Genomic DNA, 15,430 nt, shown 5'->3' with positions numbered 1-15,430 from the left:
CATTTTTCTCCAATATCGAGTAGTCGTTGAAGATCCTCCGGTGTGGGTCGTCGTAGATAGTCATTTCCGAATAACTGTATTATTCCGTCAGTGAAATTATGTAAACAGGAAAGTGCAGTGGTCTCACCAAGTCGGAGATATTCGTCAACCGTGTCAGCCGCAGAACCGTAAGCAAGCATACGAATTGCTGTCGTACATTTTTGTAGTGCAGAAAGACCGAACCTCCCGGTTGCATCTCTCCTGTGCTGAAAGAATGGAAAGTTCTCGGATAGCCCATAGACAATACGCAAGAATAAATCCTTATTCATGCGAAAGCGGCGTCTGAATATTTGTGACGAGAATGTCGCATCTTCGCTGAAGTAGTCATTCCATAAGCGGTCTTGTCCTTCTTCACGGTTTCGTTCAATATAAGCACGGCTCCTTTGGTTACTGGTTTGGGCCTCGACTATGTTGGTGAATGTATCTTCGAAGATTTCTTCGAAAACTTCGTCAAATCTTTCTTCGAAAACTTCGTCAGATGAAGATGTCGACATTTTCCTATAAAGTATAATTTTTTTTTTTTAAATATATAAGTTAAATTTAGTATAACTTTTTTTAAAGCTATAAGTTCAAAGAAGGTATAAGTTTTAATTTTCCTATAAAAATGTGTATAACTTTTTTTTTTAAGTATAACTTTTATTTTTTAATATGGTTTCTATAAGTTTTATAAGTGTGATACAAGTTTTAAAACTATAAGTTTAACACACTAATTTATTTATAAGTTACAGGTTGATTTGGGTTGGTCATACATTTATAAGTGTGATACTTGTTGATTTATCAGTGTGATACAAGAATGACCAACTACTCGACCTACGCCTAGTTGATTTATATGTATGATCAGCTATAAGTTCAACTACAAGCAAGATCAACTACATGTAACTAAGAGAAGCATGAGTGGTTCATTACAAGTTACCGAGTTTATATGTATGATCAGCTACAAGCATTATCAACTACAACCATGATCAACTACAAGCATATAAGGAAAGCAATACTTGTTGATTAAAAAGAGTTGCATATAAGAGAAGCATGAGGATTTCATTACAAGTTACCGAATTTAGAGAAGCAGTAGTAGTTGATTACAAGTTGCTGGAGATAATAAGAGCATCCGCAACTTCCGAGTTACAGCAAAAGAGATTACAACTCCGACTGGTGGAAACTAAGCAAAAGAGATAGCTACCTAAAGACATGATAGAAGGGAAACTTATAGTACATTTCTTAGAACTACCCGTGACTTGGATTCACTTCAGCCAACCGACAAAACACTTTCAGAACCCGTGACTAGGTTCACATGTCCAACAGCTACACCTGAAAGAAAACAAAAGACAAGAGTTAGCAAATAAATAAAGTAATACGACATGTGATACAAATAGAAACTACATCTAATTATGTAACTACATGTAACTAACCTAATACCTTAAATATCATCATAACATCTCAGTCATGAGTTTCAGTTTAAGAGATTCTTCCATCTCGGAGAGAGGATCTTTTTTGGCAAGTAAACGTTCTAGAATCTTTTGTTTAGAGAGTAAGCCACAGGAAACCATACAGATACGTTTTGAAACCAAAAACGAATTGAAACCCTAACTACATCGATTGAAACCGAAAACGAAAACCAAATTGAAACCGAAAACAAGTGATGAGTTTTCCAGCTAACTAAATCGATTGAAACCCTAACTACAAACCAAAAGATCCCCAATTGAAAACGATTTGAAAACGATTTGATAACAATTTCAAAACCCCAAAATTTTTGAAACCATAAATGGAAGAAATCCCCAAATCGATTCAAAGGAAATACGAAGCATAGAGGGAGACGAGAACAACATGGAAGCTAACATATCCTTAAATCTACCACAGAATTAGTTTATTTACCTTTGAAGATCGACGATGGAGAGAAATCGAAGATGGAGAGAAATCGCCTTTCGTCGAGAGCTCTGATTTTTTTTTCTAACATTCGGTCGCGAATGTTTTTTTTTCTCGACATAACCCAACACAACATATCGCCGGGCCAACCATCAGACGCCACGTGCAGTAAGGACTTGATCCTTCGAAGCCTTATTTACGGACTGATCCGTACGGATCCGTCTAAAGCTGAGCCCAATTCACAATTTTTTAATTGTAAAAAAGCTAAGGATTTGGGCCACGGACCCGTGAGGGACCTCCGTTGCGGTTGGTCTTAATTAAGCTTCACAAGAAGCGTTGCTTATGTAACACGTGTCAAACAATCACCGTTCTTTCTCTCTCTCGACGAAATCGTCCGATGCCGCTCTCTCTTTTCTCGATCACACGTCTCGAAGCCGGAGACCTCCGACGGAGTTGTGTCACGACCTGCTCGGACCTCGTTTCAGGCTGTCTCTGACTGCCTTCGGGCTCTCCTACCTCTCTCGTCGCCGGATCCTCTTTTCTCGTCACTGCATAAACCCTAGCTTTGTGGATTCAATTCGTTATCATGGATCAACAGCGAAGGATGATGCTGCCCCGTTTGTTTCTGTATATAGGCTTCTGATTGATAATCTTATTAAAGCTAAGAGGTTGGAGATGGCTCTTACGCTTCTTGAAGAGGTTGCAACTTTGTCTCTGATAGGTTCAAATATACTTACAAGAGGAAGAAAGGGAAAGAAGTGGATTAAAAGACTCTAGTGGAAGCAGAAGGTTTACGGTTACAGACTTGAAGAACAAACAAAGGAGTATAAATAGTCATTGACATGGTTGTTAGATCTTTAGCGATTAAGTACATTGATGATTCTTAGCGATGAGCTGAGTCTACTCAGGTGATAGAGTAGTTGAGATTCTCAGGTGATAGAGATCTTCATTGTTGTACTTATCGAGCTTACTATCAATATACATACATTTCCTCTTTTATATGTACCTTTACTCTACCAGTCTGCCACGTTGGTTAGCTACGGTAGCACGTATAATATGTTCGCTTTTCGGTTGTTCTCGGAGATGACGAAGAAAGGTGTCAGTCCGGATATGCAAACATTCTGTAGTCTTGTCAAGGGACTTTTCCGGGATAGGAAGATCAGTGAAGCACTTTTGCTTCCGGATTTCGTATCGCATATGGTTTGTCCTCTTTCTCTCTTCTTGAATTTGAAAAGTGTAGTAATAGTTAATGTTCCTCAAGCTTTTTTACTTCGCAACTGTTTGTGTATTTTCCTCCTTCATTGTAATGCAGTTTGGTATTTATTTCTGGTATCTCAGAGCTGAATTGCCTCAATTTTGTAGGAAACTCAGTGGATAGAAGAAAAGAAAGTATCTGATGGGGCTTAGGCTTATTGATCCATGATTTCTAGTTCTCTGATTTTGTTCAGTTAGATGGTGCATCTGATGCTGAGCATCCTACTCAAAACCTGAAATTGCCAAGGTTGGGAGCATCGGATAACGTATTGGGGAGATCACCACGAGCATGTGGGGGCATTGGGTTTCTGGGACCAAAATCATTGGAAAGTTTGTTGATTTTAGATCGCACATTGTCAGCGTCTGGTTAAACTGAATGTCTTTTTGACATGCATCTGTTTGTGTACGCAGGTTCTCCTTTGTACATGATGTGTAAATTTGTACTTGTAGGGAATCTCGGAACTCAATGAAGTTGATTGACCTCCTTTGAACGCTCTACAGCTGCATCAATGCTTCATAAAGGTAAGCATGACTTTGGTAGAGGTTGTAAGATCGTTAGATCTCATATTTTGAAAACTGGAGCGTTCATCCCCTTTTTGTTTGTTTTTAGCAGAGAAAACAGTCGATATAGAGGAGGTGGGTGTGATCCAGTGCAGAGGCATGATTTTGTTTGAAACACAAATGTGATAGGGATCAAGTTTTTAAATTAACACTCTCTACCTAATTATTGTGGTCGTTTATTCTCTTGCAGTAGGTCATTCAACAACCATCCAGTGCCTGGTACATTATCAGGTAATGAACCTGCCGAAGCTCTTATTAGAAGAAAAGTGTGGACGAAATGGTCTGAGGACAACAACTTTTATGAAGCAGTAATTACACAATACAGTGCAGTGGAGGTATGACTTCCTATGGGCTGCTGAGACTTTTACATCGAGAGACTGATCAACTTGGTCTTGTTCAAGCCGTTATTGTTGCTGGTACTAGGAGCTTTTGCTATTATTGGTCTTGTGCAAGGTATCCACTTCTTATCTTAATGTTGTGTGTCTTGAAATACTTCTACTCTTTATGATTCATGTCTCTTGTCATGACTACGATGGTCTTACTTGTATTCTTATGAACTTTTGCAGAGTGTGCTTGAAATGTTTTGTGTTTCAATGTTTAATTTTTTTTAAGAACCCCTAAATAAGATGTTTGCATTGGAGGACAACAATTTAGAGGTTTCTTAAATTAAGTACTTAACATCCATTTATTACAAAAAAAAAGTGATTAAGAACCCCATTAGGGGTGCTAAGGTTAATGGTGCTCTAAGGCGTTAGCCGAGTTAAGAGCTTTGTTTTCCTTTTCTTTATTTTATTTATGTTGGATAATTATGAATCGTTTTAAGGTTATGATCTAGTTACGTAGTTTATATATTGAGCTTTCTTCTTTGTAAAGATACAATCTATTTTGCAAGGAGTACTCTAGCTTTCTTTTATCTCGTCGAGAATATCGTGCGTTGAGAGTATCAACAATAACAAGTTTCCTTTCATTCTTCGAATTCTCATCGCAAAGGCCCTAGAATTTGAGGATGTATAATGTGAAATGCAATTTACCAATATCATGTACTTACGTACGAAACAAGTAATTTTTCTTTGTCTTTACTCTTCTATGCCCTTTAAAGGCCTGAACAAGAAGGTAGCTATTGGTAGAGAATTGTTAGTATAGATATTGATTGGGTGAATTTAAATGCTATTAGACGTGACATTAAAAAAACACACACACACATTTTTCATTTGTTTCATCTACTTTTTCTTCTCTGTTCTGATGGATGTTAAGACGTTTCTTGTAATGCCTGTTTAAAGCCACATTATGGGGTCGTCTTTAGCAATTTACTCTCGAACATCCTTCTAACTTGCTAGTGAAGTCAAAAGGTTTTACTTCTTTTTCTCTTTTTGCAGTTTTTCCCCAACAAAGCGAAAAAAACAGAGATTGTGTTTGTTTCTCCAACGGGTGAGGAGTTCAGTAATAGAAAGCAGCTGGAGCAGTACCTCAAGTCACACCCTGGAAGCCCTGCGATCGCAGAGTTTGATTGGACCACTAGTGGGAATACCTAGGAGGAGATCTGCAAGGATCAGTGAGAAGACTAAGTCAACTCCCTTTACCAGATAAAGAGCCACTCAAGAAACGAGGTCGAACTAAATCTTCAGGGTCAAAGAAAGATACAGATGAAGGTGAGAAACCAGAGGGAGGAGTGGAAAACTCTAATGTGCAAGAAGAAGATTCTGAAATGACTCATCCAAAGGAGAACGAGAATTTAAATGTTAAGGATAGCTTTGGTGAAATTGAGAAGGCAGACGACATGGTGTCAGAGGAGAAAGACAACGTCAGGAGCAGAAGCTATTCAATAGCCTTGCACTGCCCTGCTTCTGTAAGCTTATCAAACTGTAAGTCAGTTGTTTCTCTATTAAATCCATTGAAGTATCTGTTTTACGTTTTCCTTTCATGCTCTCTTTTTGTATATTGACTATTGAGGGTGCATTATGTGTATGCATATTCTCTTGGGATGTAACAGACTATCTTGAGGATACTTAATTAACTCTTCTGTAAAACTATAGCAATTCCTATGCTTATTCTACTGTTGCAAACTTTAGTTTCCTTTTTACTTTTTTTTTTCATGGATAACCAATGTTATAAGATAACTCAGATCAAAGATCAGCAGACTGGTTGATCTTCAAAAGTAGTTTTGATTTTAGTCCAATCTTTATCTGAAGTCAAACAATGGTGACAAGTTTGCCTTAAAAAAAAGGAGAAAGCAAGAAGAAGATTGAGAGCAAAAAGTAAAAACAGTTTTACTTTGAAGGTAAAGTAAGAATCTAATGGTAAAGTAAGAATCTAATGCAAAGAAAGACCCACAACTTACCTTGATTCCTTCCTTTTGCATGGTCCCCGTGACAAAAGTTTAGAATCTTACTATTAATGGACAACACATAGTAGTATAAACTCTTCTTGTTTCCATATTAAGTGCACTGTTTAAAGCATAAATCATTCAAAAATGAAACATTCATGCATGGTTTGCTCTTCTTTATTTCTCTCGCTTCTCTTTGTCTCCTCTATCTTCTCTTCGCAAACGGCCGTAGCATTCATCGGTACATACGGTGTAAACTACGGTCGCATAGCGGATAATCTCCCGTCTCCTCTCGCAGTAGTAACTCTCCTTAAAGCAGCAAAGATCAGAAACATACGTATCTACGACGCTGATCACTCCGTCCTCACAGCATTTCGTAACACAGAGATCGAGATCATTGTTGGCTTAGGCAATGAGTTTCTCAAGGACATTAGTGTTGGAGAAGACCGAGCAATGAATTGGGTTAAAGAAAACGTCGAGCCTTTCATACGTAGCGGTACTAAAATTAGCGGTATAGCTGTGGGAAACGAGATTTTAGGTGGCACCACTGTAGAGCTTTGGGAAGTTCTCTTACCTGCGGCCAAGAATGTTTACTCCGCTCTTCGTCGTCTTGGACTTCACACTAGGGTCGAGGTACGTTACATTATAATCTTGTACTTAAACCAAACAAGTTAAAGTCTTTATCTTCTTGGAACAAAAATTTAAACGTTTTCTAATTTTATATTATCGTTTTTATATTTCATGATTTTCAATTAGGATTTTTGTGGTCCTACATATCTTTTATAGTCTCGAACTTGCTTATTTGCTTTTTATAGGTGTCGAGTCCACACTCGGAGGCTGTGTTTGCGAACTCGTATCCACCGTCGGCTTGCACGTTTAGGGATGATGTGGTGCCGTTTATGAAGCCGTTGTTAGCGTTTTTCTGGCAGATAGGGTCACCGTTCTACATTAACGCATACCCTTTTCTAGCTTATAAATCGGATCCGAGCCATATTGACCTCAACTACGCCCTCTTCGAGCACAGCGATGGCATCTATGACGCCAAAACTAAGCTTCGTTACGATAACATGTTCGATGCTATGGTTGATGCTTCTTATGCTGCTCTCGAGAAAGCTGGCTTCCCAAAAGTGCCGGTAAAGTATTTCTTATAACTATACATATTTAACTTATATTTGGGATTGCTTAAAAATGCCATGTTTTCATAGTAACAACTCATTTATTTTTCTAGTTAATTTAATCTTGTATTTTGAAAGTAGATACACTGGCATAAAATGTAAACGTAAAGGCACACACAAACACTATGTAAACCTTCGAGGCTTTGACTATTTTTTTTTGTTTCTGTTTAAATGTTTAACACAACTTTTATTTATAAATGTAAATGTCAAACGCAAATTCTTTTTGATAACAAGACTAACGTTATCAAAACAAGACTTGTGAACTCGATTTAATCATTCTATTATGTATGCAGGTCATTGTTTCAGAGACCGGATGGGCATCAAAAGGGGACGCAGATGAAGCCGGAGCGACGGTGAAGAACGCGATAACATATAATCGGAATCTGAGAAAACGGCTGAATAAGCGAAAAGGCACGCCGTACAGACCAGACATGGTGGCGAGAGCTTACGTGTTTGCACTATTCAACGAGAATCTGAAACCGGGTCCCACTTCCGAGAGAAACTTCGGCCTTTTTAAACCTGACGGTAGTATTGCCTACGACATTGGTTTCACCGGACTCAAGTACTCTTCTGCCACACGGTCTCGATTTGGGACGTCCTTGAACGCTCTTGTTTCGGCTTTTGTTTTCATGTTTCTAGTTCTTCACCGTTTGTTACCCTTGTCGTGAGAGTTATGTTTTCAAAGATTTATAATTAACGATAACCAAAAAAAAAAATTCTAATTAACCCCTTTGGTTTAGAGAGATGTATTATTTTTAAACCCCGTAAATTCTTGATTTTTTCGATATACCTCCTAACTTTTCAGTGTTAATATAAGAACTTACTGTAATTACATGTGCATGTGTTTATTCATAGTGTAAGGATTATGGCTACGTGCAAGTATCTCTATATAACTAATTGTGCACTTACGAAAGCATGAAAATTTTGATTACGATAACGAATCATATATATTTATAGTGGCCAGTGGGAGCAAGTAGTCAAGATATATCTTCTCTCTTTATTAGATTCCCATGTTAGTAATTATTTTATCGAATCTTTATTCGTCCACCTTCTATTTATGATTTAATAAACTTAGGCACTCTCTGATCTTATGTCAACTGACACCTACAAATAGTAATATATATTCACGAATCACTAGACTTATGTATAAAAATTCCACTTGCCTACACATATGTACATTACACGTTACGTGGTTTAGTAAAGATTAGTTAGTATACGTCGATAGGTCGGTATTGCAGCCAACACCATATATTAATTAAGCTTATAAGTTTATACAACACATGATCAAATTGTTAATTTTTTACGACGCAATTGAAACTCTCGAGATCTAAAAAGTTTTTTGAACAATTTCTGATATAATGCATGTATACATGAATTAAAAAGAAGACAAGAACTTTGTAACATCAACATATAGTCAACAAAGTTCACGAGACATAGACTATATATTATGTAACGTAACAACATTAATGACTGACATACAAACAACCTCAAATGTCCAAATCCAAAGATTTGACAAAACCCAAAGATTAGATTCGATTGGTTTAAAACCTGAACAAAGACTTGACGAGGTGAAAGTGAGAGATAGAGAGAAACTAATCCTCGACAAAAGGGTGTACTTGTTCATCACCAATCTCAACGGGATCATCACCGTTGATCTGGTCAAGCACGAGGACCAAACCCATCGCGAAAGCGCCGTCGAAACCGGGTTTGATCTCGAGAGCGAACACATCTCGTCCAAGCATCACGTTCGTTGACATGTCCACTTTGCGTTTGATCTCAGCCACGGTTCGCTTCTCCGTGTCGTATATGAGACAGCTTCGTAAGGAGAAGTCGCCGTCTATGGTGTACTCTTCTCCGCTTCCGTCGTATACTTCTACTTCCATCGTGCACCGCCCGATTATCGACGATCTCCGAACGCTGAAGATCGGTTTCTGACCCTCCGATCTCTCCCCGAGAAAACCTTCCCACCTCTGATGCAGAGTAGGTCTCTGTTCATTAAAAAACGAGTTAACTCAGTAACTGGTATAGCGACTGACTCAGAACTCGACTAAAACGAATAGTTTATTAGATTCTGTGTAGCTCAAAACAATTCTTTTAGATCCTTTTCTAACCAAAAATAATAATATTCATCGAAGTTAGACCAATAATTCAAGATTATCAAGAACAAGAAACGATACACATTCAATAAAACTTCTTTACAATTATATAATCCACCAGAGAGAGACGATATATGGATCAACTTAATATAATAATTTTATAGTAGTTAATTAAATGGTTTTTAACCTTGCGTTTAACGGTGAGGAGACACTTTCCGGTGGCGTCCATGAGGACCAACTCGTCGTTATCTCTACCGTAGGAATCGACCCTAAAGATGATATCGCCGTTACAGTCGTAGGCGGTGAAACCATCGCCGGTGTGGAAGAGAGATGTTTTGCAGACGGTAAGTGGTTTGTCTTCATCGTATAGATAAGCTTTGTCCACCACAACTCTTCTTTCTCCCATCTTCTTTTCTTCTTTTGGAGCCTTCTTCTCTTCAACTAATTCCATTTTTTTTATTTGGTGTGTGGCCTTTGTGGGTGTGCGGAAGTTAGATTTTGCAATTTGATTAACGAATGATTATGATATGGACACTCTCTCCTCCTCCTTCCCAAGGATTCTATTTATACACATACACAGACGCGCGTGACGCGTATATTTATTTTGACGATAAAATATCTATTACTATTTATATTAGTCTCCTTCCGAAAGCCTATTGGGCAGAAATTAAAAGTCGTATATATGTAAATTTTTTATTATTTGATAACATGGGATGGCTTGGCATTTTTTTTTTGACTAAATTCAAATCATATTCTAGATGTGTTTACATGTCTCTTTTAATATTCAGTATTAAATATAAAATTATTGTTTACATGTCTCTTTTAATATTCAGTATTAAATATAAAATTATTATGATCAATTTAAAACTAGTTAAAATATTTCTTATTCTTTATATAAAAATATTATTTTTCTACATATTTTATATGAACTTTAACACTTAGATATAATATTTTTATTGGTATCTCAAACTGAATTCCAATTGAAAACTGAATAATTTTTTACACCATCCAATTAGATTAACAAACAAAGTTTTGATATTATATTAAATTTAAATTTATCATAAATTTAATTTAAAGTTATTTAAAAATAAGTAAATTGGTCTTTACTTTTTATGCTAGTTAAATATATATATATATATCTATAATATTATTCTAAGCACAATATATATTACGTTATATATAATCTTACCAAAATATATTTACATATCTAAGAAAATAATCAATCTAAATGCAAATAAAAATTTAATAAAAATTAACTATATTTATAATAATATATTATAGTTTTATTTGCAATTCAATATACCCAAGTGATAAACAAATTGATTGTTGATTCAAAATACAACCAAACTGACTAGATATAACATACCCAAAATCATATGTCTAATTAAAATAATATAAATTATACATATAAATTGTAAATTTATTTAAAAGCAAAGTAAATATTAATTAATTATAATGTCGCACGTTCATGACCATGGGAGAATCACCAAGTATATATATTGTGAGACCATAATATGCAGTACCATAAAAATAACGAATGTTCATAACAAGATGTGCTAAAAAAGAGAAGAAAAGTTCATTACAAGTTTGTATATGGATAGTTTTAACAACGTTGTTTAATGTGTTTTTAGTCGACATATGTTATTTATTCACACAGCCGCTTTATTATTGTAACTTTGTAAATGATGACTTAATAACTGCACACTTTACGTATGGTTGAGTCTTTACTGAGAAAAAAAAAAGAAACTGGAAATTGATGGATGTGGTGAGTGCATAATTCTAAATCAGAATCTATATTATTGTGAGATCTATTTGTACGTCGATACTTTTTATTAAAGTTAAGAAATAATGAATCAAAGAAACATCAACAATGGCCCAAATCCAAGCATAGACCATTTTAGACAAACCCGTCTGATTGAGTGATTAGACAGGCACGTAGTAGTCTAGTTTGTGTGAAAAACATACAAAATCACCATCGCCTTGAGTTTCGTTAATATGTAGACAATTACATGATTTACATTTTGTATACCTTTGAGAATTTAAATAATTATCTTAAATCTGTATGAATCTATAAAATTTAAAATTCTTCTATACAACTAAATTTCAGAGTTTATTCTATAACCGATTATGTTTATATGCATACCTACTATAAACGTCTTCTATGTTTTCGTTTACTACATTGTGGAAGTTCAATACTTAGTCCCGAATTGGGTAATTGGAATAAGTATTGGAATTTAAGTATGCAAGTACTTTGATGGAAAAGATATCCAAGTCTCGTTTTTTTCAAAGTATTGATAAAAAAAATAGGATTTGTTTTAGTTAAAAAGATACATTGAATTCCATTAAAATTCACCATAACTGAATTCTAATTAAATTTAAAAAATATCGAATAACATTGGTTTTCAATGGATTTAAATTTTATTTACCAAATACTCAATCCAATAACACTGAATTTAGGTATGGATTTAAATTCCACTCAATTCTATAAAATAACTCAATTCAATAACACCCTCTAAACCACCGATATGATTTTGGGTGGTACGGTGGGTTCCAGAAAGATTCTAAACGTTTTAAGTTTTTTTTTTTTTTGACAGCAAACGTTTTAAGTTTGAAATCTACCATTTAGATTTATTTATATGTGTGATTAGATAATGTGAGTATCTAACTTTTATATAAAATTCTTAGACTTATTTATTGTCGATACTAGATGATTAATCAGAGGCTTTCGCGGTTTGGAGAACTAAAAAAACTTAAATCTTTTTTTTTCAATACTTATCTTAAAAAAGCGTCAAAGATGATTGCGCCCAAAAAATAAAATATAATACTCAGTTGAATAAACTAATGTCTGATGCATACAACGAAGCATCAAATCTCTTGATATTCTCCATAATCTTGAATTAGAGTATATACACATTGTTAGCACTTAATATGCATACACACACCACTAACATGTTTTTGTCTGAAAACTATAATTATTTTAGTAACGAGAGAATCTCATAGTCTTATATCTATAATCTCTTCATTTTATTTTAAGTGTCATTTTAAATTTGTTTACACAGATTTTGTATATTTTCCAAATAAAATATCATTAAGTATACATTTAATCATATTTTTGACCAATCAAAAATAAAATGGAAAATATAAATATTTATAAAGCATAGAAAATCGATAAATTTTGCATTAAAATTCTATAACAATAATTATTTTGTATCAAAAAATTTACTTTACAACAATATTTATTATAAAAATTAGGGAACAATTCTTTTGGTCGTCTAAAATATCAAACTTGACATATAAAAATTAGGGAACATTTCATTTGGTCGTCTAAAATATCAAACTTAACATATAAAAAGAACTTAACAACATGTTGGTACAAAAGTAAAGTAAAGCCCAACAAAGAGAGAAAACAGAGAAAAAAATAATAAGGCAAAGACTTTGCGTAAACGTAGCTCTCGAAACTCAATACTCATCGTTTTCGTATGAATTTTTGTAGACCAAACAATCTTCCTTCCACAGTTCACAAAATATAAAACAATACCTCCTTCGAAATCTCTGCCTCTTATATAACCCATCTCTGACGCTTATGTCAACTGAAACTGGCGTCCCTCTCCGTCGCAGATCTAACTCTCTTAACGGACATCACTCTAACGACGTCGCCTTTGACGGAACCGTCCCATCAATGGAGAACAACATTGTTAAGAAAACAGACGACGGCTACGCCAATGGAGGAGGAAAGGCGTCGTTTATGACATGGACGGCGCGTGACGCTATCTACGTGGCGAGAGTCCATTGGATACCGTGTGTGTTCGCGGTTGGAGTTCTGTTCTTCATGGGCGTCGAGTATACGCTTCAGATGATTCCCGCGAGGTCTGAGCCGTTCGATGTTGGGTTTGTGGCCACGCGCTCTCTGAACAGCGTCTTGGCAAATTCACCGGGTCTTAACACCGTTTTAGCCGCACTAAACACGGTATGCAGAGAGAGAGATTAACTTAGGGGTTAAAACAACTATTAAATGATTTATCATCAATTCCTCATGCCTCACCTAACTTTTTGTTTTTTTTTCTTTATCATTTAAATCGTAAGTAATAAATTATTGAATTAGTCAAATAAATTAAATTGTGGTAGTGATGGGAACAAATCTCAGATCTTTTCCTTTATTTTGTGAGGTGATTAATTCTCCAGCTGGAATTTTGCTGTCAACTGTAAACATCAACATGCAATGAAATTTCCTAAGAGTGGAATAATGGTGTTAGTAGATAAACTAGTGGACACAAATGTATTTAATGTAATCGCTTTGTTTAGTAGTTAAGTCTAATCTTCTTTTTAACAACTGCCATTTTGTTTGTTTGTTTCTTTATAACGAAATAGTTGCACTATAGTAGTATAATAGAATGCTTTATAACTTTAAAGTTAAAACCCATTAAAAAGTAACACATGGGTGATATGGAGACGTGATCACATGCAATGCGAAGAGATTGGATAGATTTGACTTTTGTACTTTTTAACTATTTAAAACTTTTGTTTGGATGGTGGTGGGAGACAGGTGTTCGTAGGGATGCAAACTACGTATATTGTATGGACATGGTTGATGGAAGGAAGACCACGAGCCACCATCTCGGCTTGCTTCATGTTTACTTGTCGCGGTATTCTTGGTTACTCTACTCAGCTCCCTCTCCCTCAGGTCCCAATCTTTACATCTCACTCTCTCTATGAAAAATATAGATTATAATAACTAAATGATGTTGTAACAAAATAGATGAATTATGTAAAGTCGCCAAATATTGTTGGGCGTCTGATTTTCTCCCTTGGCCACTACCGTATAGGAAACAGGTTGTAACTTTATATGAATATATACCCAAATGTTTTGATAACCTGGACTCTAATTAAAGATTAATATCTCACAAAACAATTAGTTTATGAATTTTATGTTCATTTTGAATAGGGTTAAGTTATTTAGTATGATGTCAAATACAGTACTAGTATATTGAAAACGATAGTATTTAATTTGAAATAAAAGCAGTAATTTGATTATAAGCAACGAGAGGGCAATTGTAGTGGTTTGTATTTACTTCTTTAACTTGCGGGGGTTAAGTTAGTTAATTAGTAGTATCATCATAATTAGGCATTACTATGTCTCGTTGCTGTTAACATGTTGTATTAAAAAGTGTCAAAAGCATCAATAATTATTTGACTTTTTTACAGGAGTTTTTAGGATCAGGAGTCGATTTTCCTGTGGGAAACGTCTCATTCTTCCTTTTCTACTCGGGTCACGTCGCCGGTTCGATGATAGCATCCTTAGACATGAGGAGAATGCAGAGGTTGAGACTAGCAATGCTTTTTGACATCCTCAATGTATTACAATCGATAAGGCTGCTCGGGACGAGAGGACATTACACCATCGATCTTGCGGTCGGAGTTGGCGCTGGGATTCTCTTTGACTCGTTGGCCGGGAAGTACGAAGAGATGATGAGCAAAAGACACAATTTAGGCAATGGTTTTAGTTTGATTTCTAAAGACTCGCTAGTCAATTAATTTTGTTTTCTTTTTAAATGTTTAGTTGAACTTGAACATATATTAAATTTAATTGATGTCCAATGAATTAAATTTATTTTCTTTCCGATGATTCTGACTGAAAAGGATTAGATAGCAGTTTAACCTAACTAAACCTGTACGTTTTTGCGAAGTTATAGGAGTTTCTTATGGTCTTTCTACAACTATTTCATTCAAGTCAATGTTAGGAGTTAAAGGTGAGGTGAGACTGCCAAAACTCATTGGCTCTACCACTTAGTGAACTTTGAATGTACTTCTTCACTATGTTTAGTGAGCATGTGTCTTGTTTTCCATTGGTAGGTGAAGTGGATTTCGTATAAATTAACGGGACAGGTACACCGATCCATGATTATTATTCATTAATAGTTTGGTCCACGGAAAGCAATAGATCATACTTTATTTACGGTCTTTTTGTTGTTCAGAAGTTTCCCTAATGTATGTTAGTTCAACTAATAAATAGATCAACATGTTAACATTTCTAAATAGTCGGTGGCTAAAGAGAGTCAGATATTTTAAGTATCAAGCTCTTTTATAATTAAATAAAAATCATTGAGTGACATTTCAGTTACTAC

At 35.2% G+C, this 15,430-nt stretch overlaps 3 protein-coding genes, 1 long non-coding RNA gene and 1 pseudogene across 4 annotated transcripts; 4 read left to right on the top strand and 1 right to left on the bottom strand.

The window, feature by feature from the left end:
• LOC106296151 overlaps positions 1-5,696 on the top strand; it is an 8,052-nt pseudogene extending 2,356 nt beyond the window's left edge.
• On the top strand, positions 3,570-4,098 carry LOC106296152. Its single transcript, XR_001261158.1, has 3 exons — positions 3,570-3,675; positions 3,767-3,789; positions 3,905-4,098. It is a non-coding gene; the product is annotated as an uncharacterized LOC106296152 (long non-coding RNA).
• Positions 5,697-6,008: 312 nt separating the features above from the next.
• On the top strand, positions 6,009-8,759 carry LOC106292278 (glucan endo-1,3-beta-glucosidase 14-like). The gene is made up of 4 exons (XM_013727881.1): positions 6,009-6,016; positions 6,169-6,670; positions 6,853-7,170; positions 7,506-8,759. Exons 1-4 carry the CDS (start codon positions 6,009-6,011, stop codon positions 7,878-7,880), a joined length of 1,203 nt encoding a protein of 400 aa, XP_013583335.1. The 3' UTR covers positions 7,881-8,759.
• LOC106296150 (protein LURP-one-related 12-like) lies at positions 8,539-9,856 on the bottom strand. The gene is made up of 2 exons (XM_013732220.1): positions 9,496-9,856; positions 8,539-9,200 (listed from the first exon to the last, which is right to left on the bottom strand). Exons 1-2 carry the CDS (start codon positions 9,757-9,759, stop codon positions 8,805-8,807), a joined length of 660 nt encoding a protein of 219 aa, XP_013587674.1. The 5' UTR covers positions 9,760-9,856; the 3' UTR covers positions 8,539-8,804.
• Positions 9,857-12,590: 2,734 nt separating this feature from the next.
• Positions 12,591-15,389, top strand: LOC106296114 (phosphatidylcholine:diacylglycerol cholinephosphotransferase 1-like). The gene is made up of 3 exons (XM_013732172.1): positions 12,591-13,275; positions 13,852-13,989; positions 14,511-15,389. The coding sequence occupies exons 1-3, from the start codon at positions 12,892-12,894 to the stop codon at positions 14,838-14,840; spliced, it is 852 nt and encodes a 283-aa protein (XP_013587626.1). The 5' UTR covers positions 12,591-12,891; the 3' UTR covers positions 14,841-15,389.
• Positions 15,390-15,430: the final 41 nt, after the last annotated feature.

This window comes from Brassica oleracea, chromosome C5 (genome assembly GCF_000695525.1).
Source record: "Brassica oleracea var. oleracea cultivar TO1000 chromosome C5, BOL, whole genome shotgun sequence".
Lineage (NCBI taxonomy): Eukaryota > Viridiplantae > Streptophyta > Magnoliopsida > Brassicales > Brassicaceae > Brassica > Brassica oleracea.
This window is presented reverse-complemented; position numbering and strand designations above follow the sequence as displayed.